Here is a 17,994-nt window from a genome sequence, read left to right as displayed (position 1 = left end):
CTGCCATTTAAGATGACAAAATGAGTGAGAATGTTTTTTTTAAGTCTAAATCGATAGAAATGCATCTTTTGGCGTTTCCCCACAGAAAAGAACAAAATAAAACACAAAAGAAAAATAATGAATCTAACCAAACTCCCACAGTGGGACAAACATTCAAACCTCAGTGGTAATGTCTGCCTCAAAGAGTCTGTTTTGCACCAGCTAAGTAAGGTGGTGAACTGGTCAGAGCAAGTCCTACTGATAAATTTTGAGTTACAGGGCAAACTTAACAACTACATTTTAAAGGTCATTTCCACATGCAAAGCTGCTGCCTGAAAGGGAAGTGGAGATAAATTTGGGCTGATGACTGTTGTCTTTGGTACACCAAATGAATCCCATCTGCAGTTTCCTGCGTGTCAGCACTTGGAGCTAGCTGCAGCTTGGAGAGGCTGTACCGTCTTCAAGATGTGACTCACTCACGGCACGCCAAAGCGCAGAGTCAAAGCCCGTCTCACCTGGCACGAAGACAGAGATTTCCACAGTCTCCTCTGAGGCCAGTTCCTCACAGATATAAACCCCCGTGTGTCTCCATGTCACGTTTTCCAGGGTCAGGACGCTGGAGGTGGGCCCGTCGTCCATGCGAACGCTGCTCAGCTCGACCTCTGACCTCCTCCGCCATTTCACCAGGCTCCAGCCAGAGCAGGTGACGGAGACGGAGGAGCTGGCGTTCAGGATGAGCTCTCTGTCGCTTGGACTGATTTCGAGGGCATTTGTCTCTGGACACGATCGCAGAAGCGCTTCAGAAAAAACAAGGGTACAGTAACTGTTAGCATCAAGCAGGTGACAAATACGAACACTGAAGACATGATTTACAACAGCATTCACTCAACAGCTCTGCATTTACAGTGAGTTACAGATGGACTGAAATTCTCCTTGAAAAAAAATAAGGAGCATGTATAATAAATAGTTTACATTTTATTTTTGAACATTAGCCAAACACAACTTGGAGGAATAAATGACATCCTTGATCCACTCCCGATGCCACATGCTGCATTAATATGCTCCTTGTGTTGAGTAGCATCTCTGTTTGTTATCTACTGCCTTGCTTCTCATCCCAGATCCTGAGGGGCCAAAGCTCTGGCAGGTTTTCTCTCCAGACAGACACTTAACCATCTGATTCATCTTATCTTTCAAGCCTTCCTCCCCCAGTCAGTCCCCTGTCTGTGGTTTAAAGAGAAGGGGAAAATCTGACAGATTTTTTAAGGTTTTCCCCTTCTTTTTAGTGAGTATCCCTGATCCAAAGCATATCAGTCATGTTGTGTACTCCAGATTCAGTGTGTACTTACCTGTAATTAAGACTACCAGAGGGAAAATATCTCTCCTATCTGTCTTCATTGTACAGATGCTCCAAGGTATTATTCTGAAAAATAACATCAAATAAATCACATAAATCCAAAGCTATGGTGGCTGAATTAGAGCTTGGTGTAGTGAGGGGCCCCTGTGTACGCTTGTCATGGTTCAGAACTGTAATTTGTCTTGTGTTTCATAAATATCTCTTCTCTCAATAGAGGACATGCCCTTCTATTTGGACTCATTGCATTTAACAGAGGTATTACACTGTCACTGAGATGGACACGTTGCACTATGACTTATTCTGCTCTATTGGATGTTACGTTACATTACATTACATTACATTTATTCATTTGGCAGACGCTTTTATCCAAACAAGCCAAAACACAAGCCAAAAGGAGACAGGAAGATGGCACTATGGGCTGTAACAGAATGGTGAGGTATCTCAATGATGGTTGTGAGTTTGAATCAAAGAAGGGGCACTGCTGTTCTACCCTTGAATAAGGCACGTTTCAGTCAACATCTGTCTGAAACAATTAAATGTGAATATATTTATAATTAAATATATATATATAGAGAGAGAGAGAGAGAGAGAGAACCCTCCTCCCCAGCTTGCCTGGCTTTGTTGCTGTTCTCTTTCTAATTGTGATTGACAGAATAGTGATGGAAAGGTTAAAAATTGTTTTCCATGGCACACAAAGTCAACAGATCAAGAAGGGAACATGTGGAAACCAGGCTTAAAACTAAGGTTCACACTGATTTGAGGAAGTATTTCATCACACAGAGAGTTACAGATGCATAGAAAAGCTTATCAGCATTTGTAGTGGAAACAGGCTATTGCAGTGACCAGGCTTGAAACAGAGCTGGAAATCCTCTAGACTAGAGGCAAAGAGCAGAGCTTGGAAGGGCTGAATGACCTATTCTCATCATTAGCCTGTCTCACATGCATAAAATATCTCACTTATGAGGATTGCTGAAAGTAGACTGATTGATAAATTTAAAAATGCACTATTACCACAATGCAGACACAAGGCATCTAAAAACAAATTGAGTATAAATGGTAAAATCATAAGACTTATTTCAATTGTGGTCCTCAGCACAGACAGCAGCATGGCAAGATGGACTGAAACGTGAGTTCTGAATGTACTTATGCAAAGCATCCTCAGAGGAGTGGTTTAAGGAGAGGCTCTGTGCTGATCCTGCTTGATCACCTCTACAGGGAGAAGCAAATTTCATTCACACTTAAGGTGCGTTTCAGCCCTTTCCCACTGTCAAACACACTGTCAAACTCAAAGCTGCCTGTCTGGTGGGGCTTCTTGGACCATGTCCTGTCATTATCCCTGCCAGCCCTCTAATCAGTGATTCTACTGGGGCACTCCAGAAAGCAGGAGGAAAGTGACCGGAACGTGACTGCCTAATTATGGGCTCTTTAGCAGTAAAACATGGAGATAAACAACTTGCCTTTTCTGGTTTTGGGCCATTGTTTTTTTTTTTTCTTGTTGCTATTTTTTTTCAAATGCTCAAATTTTTAAGTAATTAATAAGGCCAATTTATTAAACATTAAGAGGCATTTAAAAACTTCTGATGCAGTAAGTTACCATATGTCAGTTTCTCAGTTTTAATTTCTGATTATTTCACTTTGAAGTTCAACACAGGAGACTGCCCTTGATTTTGAGTTGATGAGTTGAGTTTTACTAGTAAGTGCTAATTGACAAATTACGTCCACCTGTGTCTGACACCACATGAGTTTGGCAATTACAGCTGCATTTTGGTTTAGGAGGGCACATGTCAGCATGTATCTGATGATGTCTGTGCATTTATATGACAAGGTGCCCATTTTGAATAAAATATTAAATGGATTATTAAAATTGAAAAGTTTCTTTGTCTTTTCACAATTCCCATAATTGTCTCACCTAAGTTGGACTGAAGTCATTTGTTATGTTGATAGTCACTTCCCCAAAGTGTGAAGCCTTCTGCATTCTCCATTCTACATTCTACAGTCTGCCCTCTACATTCTACATTCCATACTACTGCATGCACTTTTACTTTATGACACTGTCTCTGCTTTACCTCTCTAAACCTTACTCTGATTCACAGCCTGTTAAAGCACTTGTAAAATATGAAATGCAGCAGCTGTAATGCACAGTGGAAACTGGTGAGCGTGCAATTATTCAGCTCACCGTTACTCCCACAGGTCTGCCTGTGACACAGAGCCCATTGTTCAGTTTTCTGAGGTCACATTCACTAAAGCCCTTAGGGGGTTTGAGGGGTGCCAGGGAACCAGCTGCACACAAGCAGGGGGGGTCTGTCAGTATGGTAATTACATTCATGTTTCCATGCACTTCTACAGAGATGTGGGTAAGATTACACTGAAAGGATAAACAGATTATTATGCAAAACATGGGGGAGCTGCAAGAGGTGTTTTCCTTGAACTATACTGATGCTTCCCAGCAATCCACAGGGTCAATCAATTAAACACTCCTAGAGTCCAGAAAGATGCTAAAATTCAGAATGACTTACAGTTGCATAGTGCTCCAGTGTTTTGGAGTTCCTCAGATCCTGAGCAGGGTGAGGTAAGTAGTATTGCACATGTGTCTGTGAGTAACCATCAACTAGAAAAGAGGGAACTGAACCTAGAACTGATAGACCACTGCACTCAGAGGAGATGGAACACTGCACCCAGAACTGATGGAACGCTGCACTCAGAGGAGATGGAACACTGCACCCAGAACTGATGGAACGCTGCACTCAGAGGAGATGGAACACTGCACCCAGAACTGATGGAACGCTGCACTCAGAGGAGATGGAACACTGCACCCAGAACTGATGGAACGCTGCACTCAGTGGAGATGGAATACTGCACTCAGAGGAGATGGAACACTGCATCCATAAGTGATGCAACATTGCACCCAGAACTGATGGGACACTGCACCCAGAGGAGAAGCAACATTGCACTCAGAGGAAATGGAACACTGCACCCAGAACTGATGGAGCATTCCAACAGAGTAGGGCATGTGGAGAGCATCATGGGTATGGAAGCAATTACAGACAGATCACAGGCCTTGGAAACACAGCAATGGAGAGAGGCCATAAATATGTGATCAAAGGGATGACCTTAATAAGGATTGACCGCATTTAACCCCAAGATTCTACTGTCTAACTGACCTGTCATCTCATCTTTGTTTTATTCTCTGATGTCCTGAGGGCTCAGGCTCAAAGCAAAATCACCATTATGTGGGTGCTCTATCACTTCCTCTAAGGCCAGAGCATTGATATCTCATGTTAGTCTCTCCAGAAAGCTCCAACCTTCCACCATCTCACAGAGAATGCAGTAAAACCCCATCCAGGCAAACTGATTTTAAAGGCAGGGAGAGGCACCAGTAAACATTTAAAAGAAGGATGTGAAGACGATAACTTATATTTACAGTTTATGGCTGACATGTGATCCCTGCTAATATAATCCTCTGGGCAAGTCTGTTTCCCCACTCATGGCCTTATCACTGCAGAGAAAATGACTGGTCCATCCTCTCTACCACAGTGTGGCTCTTACTCAGTAACAGGGACTGGGCTGGCTGTATCTTGCTCTGCAGGGACTAATACTCTTCAGTTTTGTGCTTTAAAGTCACCCCCAGCCCCCATCACCTCCAATTCCCCCAAAGAGAATTTCTGCTGTTTTCCTCATGACAGGAAATGACAGTGAGATGAGGCGAGCAATCCAGCGCCGGTGAAGTCATGCTTTTCCAGAAGCACAAGAGACAGCACAGGATGTTGGACCGGCACTAACGGCCCGTAATGCCACCCCAGCACATCGCTAGGAAGCGATACATCACTGCACACCTGTTTGAGTGTTATTTGTCAAAAACCCCACAGATCAGGGTGGTGTCGGGTTAATGTTGAGCACGCACAAATCCAAATCAGAGTGACGACCAGAGGTGGCAGAGAAACTGTGGTTTTAATATGGCAAGGCGCCTCCGGGGGACGTGAATCACACAGTCATCATCTACCTGCCAAGCAGAAGGAAATTCGATTTGAAAAACGCATTCTGTCAAAAGGGGCTTCTTTTTCCAGGGAACAAAGATGACGCATACGGGAGGAGAGACAAAATGTGCTGGGTTTGGATCTTTGAAAGGTCATGTGTCAGCAAGTGTGGCGCTGCCGTTAGAACGGGTGGCTGCAACCGTAGAGGAACTGCCTCTGGAAGCACACAGCCAGATCATTCTCAGCCTGCTTCGTGTCAAATAAAAACCAAGCCTTATTCTGCATGAATGAAGGCATGCATTAGAAGCTTGGGGGTAGAATTTTTGGAACAGAACTTCCATCAAGAAGGTTATAGGTTCAAATCCCACATTTGAGCAAGGCAGCTGCCAAAGAACTTATCCAGTTCTGGAAACGGATTATATGCATTATGAATTTAAGCTGCCTAAGTCACCCTCTGTGTGTGTTATGCTTGTAATATAATCATAGCTCTCAGAGCCAGTTTCATAAATGGAAGTTCTTTTCGAAGGCCAAACCACTCGTTTCTCAGTCAGGCTTGAGTTGGCAAAAGTGATCTGTAAGAAAATAGCCAATGGTAATAGGGCGCCATCGAAACCTGCACTGCTCTGTGTGCCACAAAAATATTTTTTGCCATCAGGATCCGGGAAATTCAGCAGGGAGTTTAAGATGGTTAATACAGCAAAACAACACTTCCCAAGGAAAAAAGTTAATAGAGGCTGTGACAATGTGTAAGAATCTTAAAAGGTAATTGCTTGTGTTAATTTGTAACTAAAACTGCTATGGTGGTTAGACTGAATGATCCCCTAAATATCTCAGTATTTATCCCGTGGGATGATCTGAGCAACAAAAAAAAAAAAAAAAAAAAAGAAAGAACACAATTATTTCGCCGTCTGGAGACTTGAATCAACAATACTTAATATATGAACCAGATGGTCAGCTCTGCGCGTTCCACATTGAAAATTTTGTGTCTGTCATTGCAGAGGCTACAAGTGTTTTGATTTGCTGGCACATTATGGACATCCAAGGGGTGTGGTCTAAGACAGAACAGCCGTAGCTAGCACAGGAATACACACAGCACTGCCACCCAGCGTCACCCACCGGAACCTTCCGGGCGGAGGGAGGAAAGAATATGTGGTCATGACAGAATGTCTGTGGCTGCATGTTCCTGCGACAGAGACATCCTGCTCTTGTGTGGGTGTCATGGAGGCAGAAAACAGACCGTACACATCCAGCAGCTCAGCATAAACACTGCAGCTCCACACCTCCACACAGCTGCCACACGACCCTGCAGAGCAGCTCAAATCCCACTCTCACAGGGGGCCCGGTGTTATGTTGATTTGTCCTACCTATCGAGCGGTCCTACCAAGGGTTACTGTGCATGCGCACATCACAATTACATCATGTTCCTCGGGTTTAGCAGGAAACCCATCGATTCATCCTACTTGCATGTACACAAATCCCCCAAACACACTTGCTGTGAATATTTTTTTGTTTTTATTAGTTACTTTTTTATGTGCTATTGCCTTGTGATTGTTGATTCTCTAATAACAAAATATTGTATGCTAAATTGATGAATAGAATTGATTTGAGTTTAAAACAGAGCTTTATGTCTACATTATCGAAATACGCTACCTGTAGGTTTATGTTGGTAGCCCTTTCTGATAAGGTATTTCAGACTACCGAAATACGCTACCTGTAGGTTTATGTTGGTAGCACTTTCTGATAAGGTAATTCAGACTATCAGAACGTTTTATAGATATATCCTGGTAGTCTTTTCTGATAAGGTTTAGAATATCAAAATATGCTACTTAAAGTTTTACGTTGGTATTGATTAGAGTGCGTTGATGGACAAACTAGACTACAAATTTACATGTCATCATGTAAACTAGACTGTCGAAATACATACAGTTTATGTGATGGATAAATTGTAGGTAGGCTATGCCTATTATTAAAACTTACTTGACAGCATTTTCAAAATTGCTGTTGGATGAATTAATGAAAACAATAATGTAATTAGCTTAGACCCATTTTCTGATAAGGCAAAAAAGAATTACCAACCTTTTTTTTGGTTACTAAGGTAGCACAACCTACTTGTAGTATTTCCTTATAGGGTAGCAAAGATCAATAGATGTGACTACCAATCTACGCTACGGTAGGACATTTCGATACGGTAGCACAAATCCACAGAACACCGGGACTGCTCCATAAGAATATAAAAATCCAGGATAAGTGTTTGGTTGGCCAGACTGTCCCAAACAACTACATCCTTATGAGGGGCCTCTGACATCATTTATGTTCTGATGCCTATGACAATTTTCAGGAAAACTACCTCAAAGTGCCCTGTAAACATACTGATCTTTAAATTTTGTTTTACTTAATGTGTACCAATATTCTTATTTCGCAAGAACTTGAAATTATACAAATGAGTCATTGGGCCAAATTTACACTACACTGGCTGCTCATAAAGAAACAAAAACATTTTGGTCTTTAGCATGACAACTCTTTAATCTCTGTCAGGGTTTAATGCGAACTGCACCTGTTTCAATTTTGTCGCAGTTTTTCCTCATCGGTTGATCTTGTCGCAGTTTTTCCACATCAGCTCTCAAGCATAGAATCTAGTGCCTGTAATGGAAACTCAGTGTAGCCATTGAGTCTTCTTCCAGTGTAGTTTTTTTTTTTTAAAGAGAGATGGTACAGCAAGATTAACCTGTGGCCAAAATGAAAAGAAAACATGTGTTGGAAAGTTTCCAAGACACAGGCTCGTGTACTCCCCTCTCTGTAGTGCTAACCTCCACATCTTGTAGATGTGTGTGTGCGTCTGTTTTTTTCTCCCTACACCGTTTACAGATAACAACAGAATTAGTCTCGCAAGCTGTCTTCAGATGGCAGGGATTTGAAGCAGTCTGTGGGAAAACTGAGGCAAAATGTTCCAGTGCAAACACACTTTTATGTGTCTGTTATCTTTCCATATCGGGGGGTGGGGGGTGGGGTGTTGGAAGGGTGGGTGGGAACCAGCCTCCCCAGAGGATAACATCCTCAGGATCCGGGGGCCAAATTATGATGATGCACAGGAACTAAATCATGCCTCTGTTTCACAGTGCAGTAAACCTGTCCAAGTTATCAAGACTTTAAAACTTTTTCTCTTGATTCAATTAAGCTGAGTCACGAGCATGAGAACGTGTTATGCCAAGAAAATAAAACTGCAGTTTCACATCAAAACATTAGGCCCCTGGGAGGGGGTGGGGGAGATTGTATTTTAAAATACAGTCCAACTGAGGGGTGATGCTTCATTCTAGAGACTTAAAAGTGAGAGGGTCTCTAAGCATATTAAAGAAAGCCACAGTCTGGTGCCTAATCTGCAGCTTCCATTAGCATCTTAATTCCACTCAAGAAAACACCCGTCACATATAAACTGCAAGTTTTTTTTGTGTATGTGAACTCATTCTCAGTCAGCGCAAGAAAGAAAAACAACCTGAAGAGCGATGGCTGATGGGAAACTCACAAAAGGGGCCCTCTGTGTTTTGAGGGCAGTTGAACAGGAGGGCAGACAGCAACTGTCAGCAGCAGGCAAATGTGGTTACCATGTCAAGCCCACAGTGTGCACCTTGATTGATACAATACTGTTGCTGGCTAGCTAACTCACACTGAAATTATTGGTTCATAGGATGATTAATTATAAGACATTACATTGTGTTCATTTTGTTGAGCTTCGCGGCTTCATCAGCGTTGAATTCGGGAATAATTTGGCGGAGGCAATAATATGCTTCAATAACTTTTGGCATATTTATTGTGGGACTCAACATGACCCGACATCTTCCTCTTTGTCAGTCAAGGAGGGAATAATAAAAGAAAACAATCTGAACCCCTGGACGTACCGTACAGACCCGCGCCTCATCGTGGCGAAAACAAAACACTGCACCCTGGCAAACAACAGCACAACCACATCTGAGTACACTCAATAACAGAATGTCTTTTAACACCCCCACTTGTACTCAGATTACAGAAATTCAAACAAAAATTACATACAATAGGATACAATACAAATGTGGACCTCTTTTACACTTTTAGACACCAAACATAATACTTGCAAACTTTTTCAGTTTTGATTTGGTAACAGGTTTGGTCATAACATCTGCAACCATCTCTTCAGTAGTGCAATATACCAGGGTCACTTTTCCCTCATTTACCATGGACCTTATGAAGTGATATTTAATGTCCACATGTTTGCACCTTTGTCTGCTCACAGGGTTTTTGGCTAAGGCGATTGTTCCCTGGTTATCCTCATACACCAATGTTTTTGTGTATTTGTAGTCATCAATACTTTCCAATAGCTGCTCTAGGTATATACACTCTTGTATAGTAGAGGCCAGAGCCATATATTCTGCCTCACAGGTTGAGAGCGCTACTGTAGGCTGTTTCTTAGTTTTCCATGAAACTAGAGAACTGTTCTTGCTTAGACTTACACAGTAACCTGTAGTGCTACGTCTATCAGTGGTATCGGCTGCCCAGTCTGCGTCACTATAGGCAACTAGGCCTAACGCCTCACTGTCATTTCTTCTGAAACACAACTCACTGTTTGTAGTACCTCTGAGGTATCTTAGCACATGCTTCACAGTTACCCACTGTTCTTCTGTTGGTTCACAGAAATATTGTGATAGCTTGCTTACCACAAAACTTAAATCTGGACGTGTACATGTCATTAAATAGATAAGGCTTCCTACAGCCTCTCTGTACATTTTAACATCACACATCTTAACAGCATCCTCTGTGTAACATAGTTTCTGATCACAAGGAGTTTCTCTAGGTTTACAGTTTTCCATATTAAACTTCTCCAGTATCCTGTTGACATATTTCTCTTGTGACATCTTCACACATCCATCAGACTGAGAGAAATCAATACCAAGAAAATGGTTAAGCCTACCTAAATCTTTCATCTTAAATTTTTCTGAAAGCATCTCTTTTACCTCCATCATTACTTCTTCACTGCTGGCGGCAATTATCAAATCATCCACCCAGATTATCATCATCACCTTCCCATGTTTTGTCCATTTGGTATAGACACAGTGGTCCGCTGGATTTTGTGTGAAATCATTTTCAGTTAGACAGTCATGTAGAATCCTATTCCAATTTCGGCCTGATTGCTTTAGACCATATAGAGATTTTTCCAGCTTACACACCAGACCTTCCCCTTCTTCATAACCTTCTGGTTGATCTATGTAGATCTCATAATCAATGGGAGCGTGTAGGTAAGCTGTTTTCACATCCATTTGGTGTATTAGCAGGTTCTCCTGTGCTGCTTTTTGTAGCAATACCCTAACACTTGTCAGATTTGCTGTTGGGGAGAAAGTTTCACCATAATCGATCCCCATCTTCTGACTGTAACCCTTTGCTACAAACCTTGCTTTGTGCTTTTCTTTACCCTCAATGTCACTCTTAACAGAATAAACCCATTTACCCCCCACTGTTTTCTTGCCCTCTGGCAGAGTAGTTAGAGTAAATGTGTTGTTTTCTTTTAATGATTGAATTTCTTCGTCCATCGCTTTAACCCATTGTTTTGAGTTAGGGGACTCCATAGCTTCCTTGAATGTATGTGGGACACCACACACTGCCCTGTAACAGTAATCCATAGTAATTTTTATTCCATCACTATCACTGTTGTCTGTTACAAAATCCCTTAAATGACCTGGTTTCCTCCTCTCTCTTATAGGATACCTCCCATTGGCAGATTCACTACCTTCCTCAATTGACTTTTCTTTGTCACGCTCATCAGATGTATTGTCTTGTGGATTTTTGTTTCTCACTCTTGACTCCTTACTCTCATTAACCTCCTGTGTGACTTTATCTGTTTCAGAATGTCTCACTCTGTCCTCATCATCATTTGGTTCTGTTTCGACTGTCTGTGTTTGCTTTTCTACATTTACCTTGCTCACAAATTTAACAAGCCTGTGTTTTTGAATCTTCTCAGTGTCAGGATAGTAAACCAAATAAGCAGGGCTGTTCTTGTCGTAACCGACAAAAAATCCCTGGTCACATCTGGAATCAAGCTTTCCCTTGTTCGTTTTGTATGTGTAACACACAGATCCAAATTTCTGCATTTTGGACAAATTTGGCTTTTTATCTGTCAGCATCTCGTAAGGGGTCTTCCCTGTTCGCTTATTAAAGCATCTGTTTCGTACTACAGCTGCTGTTTGAACAGCGTAGTTCCAGAGACATTTGGGTAGCTGACTTTCAACTAGCATACATCTGCCCATTTCAAAAAGAGTACGCCAGCCCCTTTCAGCAGTACCATTTTGGTGGGGTGAATACGGAGCTGATGTCTCGTGTTTGATGCCATTCTTCCTTAACAGAGTCTGGAAGTCCCTGCACATAAACTCTGTGCCATTGTCAGATCTAATACATTTAACCTTTCCATAAGGGGCAGTATCTGCTAGGAATTTTTCAGTTGCCTGCACTGTATCACTTTTTGTCTTAAGAAAGTATACAAACACTGCACTTGAATAATCATCTGTGAATGACTGCACATATTTGTACCCATCAATAGACTCATTAGCTACTGGACCTGCTAGGTCTGTGTGCACCATCTGTAAGGGAGCCTTTGCTCTTATATCAGGATCTCTACTTCGGGTTTGAACAAACTTTCCCTGAATACATACCTCACACTCTTGATCAGGCTTAACAGCCTTCCCCTTAAAATGCATACCATCAACTACATTTTTTAATCTCATTACATCTTCATAGTTGCAGTGGCCTAATATTTCATGCCATGTCCGCATGTCGTGACAAGTATTGCACTTGTCACTATCTTCAACCTCAGTGTGCAAATAATACAACTTGCCATACACATGAATGTTGAACCTGGTACCGTCTTTATGTGTCAGTGTGTTCCGTCCTTGTTTAAATGTGACCGTTGCTCCATTCTCGGTGGCTGACTTCACCGAAAAAATGTCTTGGGGGTAAGACGGTATAAACAACGCGTCTCTCAGTGTTGCTCTGCGTCGTTGTCCTGTACTGTCTATCAGGAGCACCTCTGCATTTCCCTTACGTTGAGCTACGCCTATGCACTGAGTGCCGTCTGCCAGCTCCACACAGTGCGTCTCCGGCTTGAACTTGTCGTCAAAGCTTTTAAACTTGGCTATATCATTAACGATGTGGGATGTAGCTCCAGTATCAACCATCAAGCCCTTCTCATTGATGCTGCGCGCTGGCTGCTGATCCCCGATGTCTGGGTCCTTGATCTTGAAGGCATAATCCTTTGTATCTGTTACCCCGGATCCGTTGCAGCTCTCATCTGCGGCTTTCCTCGCTCCATCTTGTTTATTTTTGCGTCTACAAGTGGCATCGCCGTGGGTGTCACTCCTACAGTGACTGCACCATGTCTTTCGTCGGCATGCTCTCGCTCGGTGACCCTTCATGCCACACTTGAAACATACAATGTCCGCATCTTCATTATTCCTGTCCCGTGCACTTGACTTGGCGGGCCTCCGTCCGGCTCTCGCCACGGTCTTCATCACATTGTCACTGGACTCCGCTGCTGTTAGCTTCTCTGTGGCTTCAAAACTGCGTAGTTTTGTTTTGAATTCCGCAAATGTTACATTATCCTCATTATTTGCAACATATACTGCAAATGGCTTAAAACTTTCTGGAAGCCCTTTTAAGACCATAGCAATAAGCAGACCATCTCCCAATGTTTCTCCTGCGTTGCGCAGCGCCGTAATGGCGGTCTCTGCCCTGATGATATAGTCTGTTACCGTCTCGCTGCTCGTCTTTTGGAGTGATGTCAGCGTGGTGTAAAGGTTGATAATGCGGGGCTTCCCCTTCCCGGCATAATATTCCCTCAAAATTTTCAGTGCTTTTCTTGCATTGTCAGGCGCTTCTCTCATAATTAATGAGAGGCTTTTATCATCCAAAAGTTGAATCAACTCGGCGTACGCATCGGCATTCTTCTTACCGTCAGCCGCCACCTCATCTTGGCCGTTAGGTTCTCTCAGAACCGTGTTCTTTAATCCTAATAAATGCAAATGTCCCAGCACTTTAGTCTCCCATAGTTCATACTTGGTTTCATCTCCGTCGAACATGAGTCGAGACGACCTGCTTGTTCCTCGTGCCTCCATGATGCTATCGTTAGCCGTTAGCACGCTGTCCGTCGCGACTTTCTACCGGCGATTAAACATAACAACTATTCCCCGAGTTGCTCCTGGGCCCATAACCTGTTGAGCTTCGCGGCTTCATCAGCGTTGAATTCGGGAATAATTTGGCGGAGGCAATAATATGCTTCAATAACTTTTGGCATATTTATTGTGGGACTCAACATGACCCGACATCTTCCTCTTTGTCAGTCAAGGAGGGAATAATAAAAGAAAACAATCTGAACCCCTGGACGTACCGTACAGACCCGCGCCTCATCGTGGCGAAAACAAAACACTGCACCCTGGCAAACAACAGCACAACCACATCTGAGTACACTCAATAACAGAATGTCTTTTAACACATTTAATCTCTCGTTGAGGGCAACTGTAGGTAGCCCATTAGCTAGTCATCACTGTGCTATAAATTGAAGAGCATTGCCAGCCAACAAGTTAGTTATCTGCTGGCTAGCTGATCAGCGTTTCACATGTGTAGCTAGTTAGCTCACACTATGAGCTACTAATGTTCAGATACACGTTCTCTGATCGGCTCACCAGTTGGAGAGGTCTGACCAACTGCCATTGCAGATTTAAATGTGTTTTATCAGGAGAAAGGGCCTCTCACTGTGTTATGACCTTCCCTGACCACAGCCAAAGCCCCATGTCCCACTGGGTCAATTTCCTGCTCACCATCACAGTCAGTGCAGAGTGAACCAGCCCTCAGTCTCACCAAACACTGAAACACTCTTATTAATTTCCTCAACACAGAACAGGGATGTCCTGTAAAGAAAGATTACCAACAATGCTAAATTCATTTGTCATGAATAAAATGTGATGTTGTTGGAAATGGCCAAAGTGTTCATCCCAAAGGTGCATTACAGAGAGGTCCAGACAGGGACTGACCCTAAACTATTCCCATCTGGTGGAAAAAAATGGCCCCGCTCCAAAAATTCCTCTGGGAATATCCTCTCGTCTCTCTCCGTGACAGACAGCGGACTCCCACACATGCGCGAGAAAAAAAAAGAAGAGGACAAATGAAAAAGAAACATCTGAAAACAATTAGAGCCCTGCCTTCACTTTAGCCCCCTTTTCCACACTGGCCTCCAGAAAGCCAGGGAGGAAGGAGAGCTAAAAACTTCAACAACAACAAAACGGGTATTATTCTCCTCAGAAACAAACCCGACCGAAACAAAGCACTCCATCCGAAGAAAGAGAAAGAGAGAGAGAGGGGAGAGAAAGGGAGGGAGAGAGAGAAAAAGAAAGAGAGAAGGGCAGATAGAGAGAAAGCGCAAGCAAGAGATTGAAAGAGAGAGAGAGAGAGAAAGACAGCAACAGGGAAAGAACGAAAGAGAGAAAGAGAGAGCAAGAGAGAGAGTGTTACTGGAATCCCAATTAAGCAGCGTCCTTGTGTTTGCCGCAGAAACCAGCGCACTGGAGACGGGCCCAGGAAAATGCGCTCTATAAAGCGAGACATGCTTGCGGTTTGACTTTATTCACAGCGCGGCTGTTTGTTCGGGCAGCTTTGGGGAACAGGCAAACTCAGCGGATTGGAATGGTAACCGGCAGATGCCATTAAAGACCCTCAGTCTGAACGGAGTAAGTGCCATGCCTCATTTAAGCATGAGGTGCCTCCAGATTTTAAAAAAAGAAAGCCATACATTTTAATTTCCAGCTATGAAAACACACCATATTTTTATCATCGTTCATTTGCTCGGCCCACAGCCACATCATGACTTTCAGAGTTCTCAGACACACCCCCCCCCCCCCCCCCCCCCCCCCTTAGATATTTATTCAAGTTAAGTACCTTGCTCAAAGGTGCAAGTGGAAATACCACTCCTGGGATGGAGCCCAGGTCCCTTTTTGGTCCGGCTGTCTGCCATTTATGGTAAAACTGAGCTGGTCCTCTTCAGGTTGGGATCATTTGTTGTACTGTTGTCACAGCTTTGTTTGTTCCGTCAGTGCCTGACCTCGCGACGCTCAGTGGAGAGCAGATTTTCTCCATCACAAAAACACCCACACCAGCTGATACATCTCTGTATGTCATATATTGTTGAGAAAGGCAGACGTCCAGAACAGGGAAGGAGGGCGGCTTGTTTTCACAAAATCCCATAATTCCATGACTTCTGAATCAGAGGAGGTCTTACAGCAGGCGAGGATCAAATGACCGTCTGTCTACTCAATGACAAAATGATATGTTTGAGACGTACCCTCCCCTCGGCATAACATGGTCATTAACGTACATTTCAGAATGGGAATAAAGACAAGAATTCAGCAGCTTGATACACTGAGACTGCTTTGGATACCATGCTAGCATTCTTGACTCATCACCACCAGAATATTAATGGTTTTCCTCTGCGTTCTATGTTTTCAGAACTCCATGCATACGGCGCGCCTCAACACATTAAAAATATTAACGGATCAGCAGGTTCCTGGCTTTGACATGTGCTACCGCAAACATTTGCACGTTATTTGTTTACATTGGGGTTTGGGGAGAGATCTTGCTGACTCTTGGATCTTGGACTATTTTTCTGCAGGATCATCAACAATTGCATGTCAAACAGACACCATAACAAGAGGAAAATGTCTTGGTTTGAGGACACAGAGTAACAACATACTGTAGACTTGATAAAAGCTACTGTTTTCATTTTTAATATGTATTTTTCACTTGTTAGCACTCAACAGACCTTACTGGTGAGGTGTTAAAACCAAGCTTCTGACTCACAGTGGACATTGAGTCCACAGCAACAACCCCTGGCACAGATGGAAAAGAGTAAGAGCCTCTCTGATGAGTTGATGGAATTCCCCATCAACCTCTTTCAATCTGGTTATCTCATCATCACCACCATTTCAGTTTGCTCATATAAACCCCTCCCATTCCACCTTATCTTAGATGTATGGTGAGAGTTCTGGTGCAAAATGACAAAATCATACTGAGACCCTCGAAAGGTGTTTTATGAGCACAACATATTGCTGTTATTGCTAACTGATGTATCGTTTATTCACCATATTGTTTGAGCTACATCTTGAAATTGACTCAGTTCAGAAAAATGTGAACAGCCTGCTGGTTTCCAGACACTGATGATACTGCCCACCCCCACACCCCCCCCCCCCCCACCACCCAGCCACATATCCCTCCCTGTCACTGTGTCTGTTGATGGCGCAAGCAGGATGCTGTCCACGTTGTGAACGCTGATGTTGCTAACAAGCAGCTGCAGGATACTGTGGACCAGGACGCAGCCCCCGCAGCTAACCATGATAAGAGCTTCATGTCCCCGATGGGTTTGTCATTATCACCCAGCTGCAGTGCACAGCAAAACAGCAGCCTTGCTCATCCAGGCCATGTGTGCCTGTTCTGATGGGTGCTATCTACAGCTGTGATGGTCTGGATTAGAGTAAGACCAGGGACCCAGCTGAGCAGCAGATGAATCCAAACCTGTGGTTCACCCCAAGGTCACCAGAAGTTCATCCAGGTGTGCAGATGTGGTTCTAACCTCTTCCTGGACATGCAGACTCTGATCCCCAAGACTGGTTTTTCACCTTCACTGCCATGCATGTAGCAGGTAAATCAGACACGAACACCTACAGGTTCTGCATGCTTGGAGATGCCTGCACGGTCTCTGAAAAGGTTCCCCCTCTCCGGCTGCTCAGATTCAGCTTTAATGATGCTCAGCGGGGGGTCATAAGGAGATCAAGCTGACCCAGGTGGGAGACAGTGTCATTAAACACACATTGATCCGCACGTGCTCAGACTGGAACCACAAAAACCACATCAATCTGTTAGCTCTCAGACCTCAACCACAAAAAACACCAACACCATCAGTCTGTGTGTGGTAAGATTAGAACCACAAAAACACATCAGTCTGGTGTGAGCTCCAATTGGAAGCACAAAGAGAAACTCATCAATTGCAATGTGCCCGGACTAAAACAATGAAAACATATCGATCTGCATGCATTCAGACTCGAACCAAAAACACATCAATCCAAGTGGAAAAAGGCTAGAACCACAAAAGGACACATCCATCTGTGTCCTCTCTGACTGGAACTGAGAGCAAAAACACATCGATTGACATGCACAAAGACTATAACCACATAAAGACACATAAGTCTGTGTACTCACAGAATAGCCCCACAAAAATACGCCAGGCAAGCTACCATAAGCCTTGTTAGTGGGCATCCATTTTACTGGTGGAAAAAATAACTTTCACAAAAAAAAGACAACAAAAGTTCTCTTACCTTCAAAGTGCTTCACCAGTCCAAAGTCCTACCCACGTTTTACGATAATGAATTGCACCCCTTGTTTTGTCTCTCGCAGCAGACCGAAGTCTCTCTCCCGTCACGCTGTGTCCCGCTCCAGGCGTGTGCAGTGAGTGTGATGCTGGGGCTCCAGCGGGTGTCCTTTGTGGAGGAGCTGTGAGGATTCCTCAGATCTGCAGAGAGGAGGGCAGTGATCCTTCCTGGCCCCCGAGGCCCGCGGGAGAGGAACCAACGCTTTGTTTACCCAGCCCAACAAAAGCCCAGGGGCATTACCAGACGCCGCTCGCAAGCA

The 17,994-nt window shown here is 43.6% G+C and overlaps 1 protein-coding gene across 1 annotated transcript in view; it reads right to left on the bottom strand.

Annotated features, from left to right (window-relative positions):
* Positions 1–17,752, bottom strand: part of LOC118774917 (platelet-derived growth factor receptor beta-like) — a 35,680-nt gene extending 17,928 nt beyond the window's left edge. Inside the window, exons 1-3 of the mRNA XM_036524513.1 lie at positions 17,682–17,752; positions 1,326–1,399; positions 495–776 (exon numbers count right to left, since the gene is read on the bottom strand). Coding sequence (XP_036380406.1) covers positions 495–776; positions 1,326–1,374 — 331 coding nt within the window. The 5' untranslated portion in view covers positions 1,375–1,399; positions 17,682–17,752. The remainder of the gene's footprint in view (positions 1–494; positions 777–1,325; positions 1,400–17,681) is intronic.
* Positions 17,753–17,994: the final 242 nt, after the last annotated feature.

Source organism: Megalops cyprinoides, chromosome 3, assembly GCF_013368585.1.
Source record: "Megalops cyprinoides isolate fMegCyp1 chromosome 3, fMegCyp1.pri, whole genome shotgun sequence".
Taxonomy (NCBI): Eukaryota; Metazoa; Chordata; class Actinopteri; order Elopiformes; family Megalopidae; genus Megalops; species Megalops cyprinoides.
Note: the sequence above shows the minus strand (reverse complement) of the source record. Positions and strands in the feature narration are given on the sequence as shown.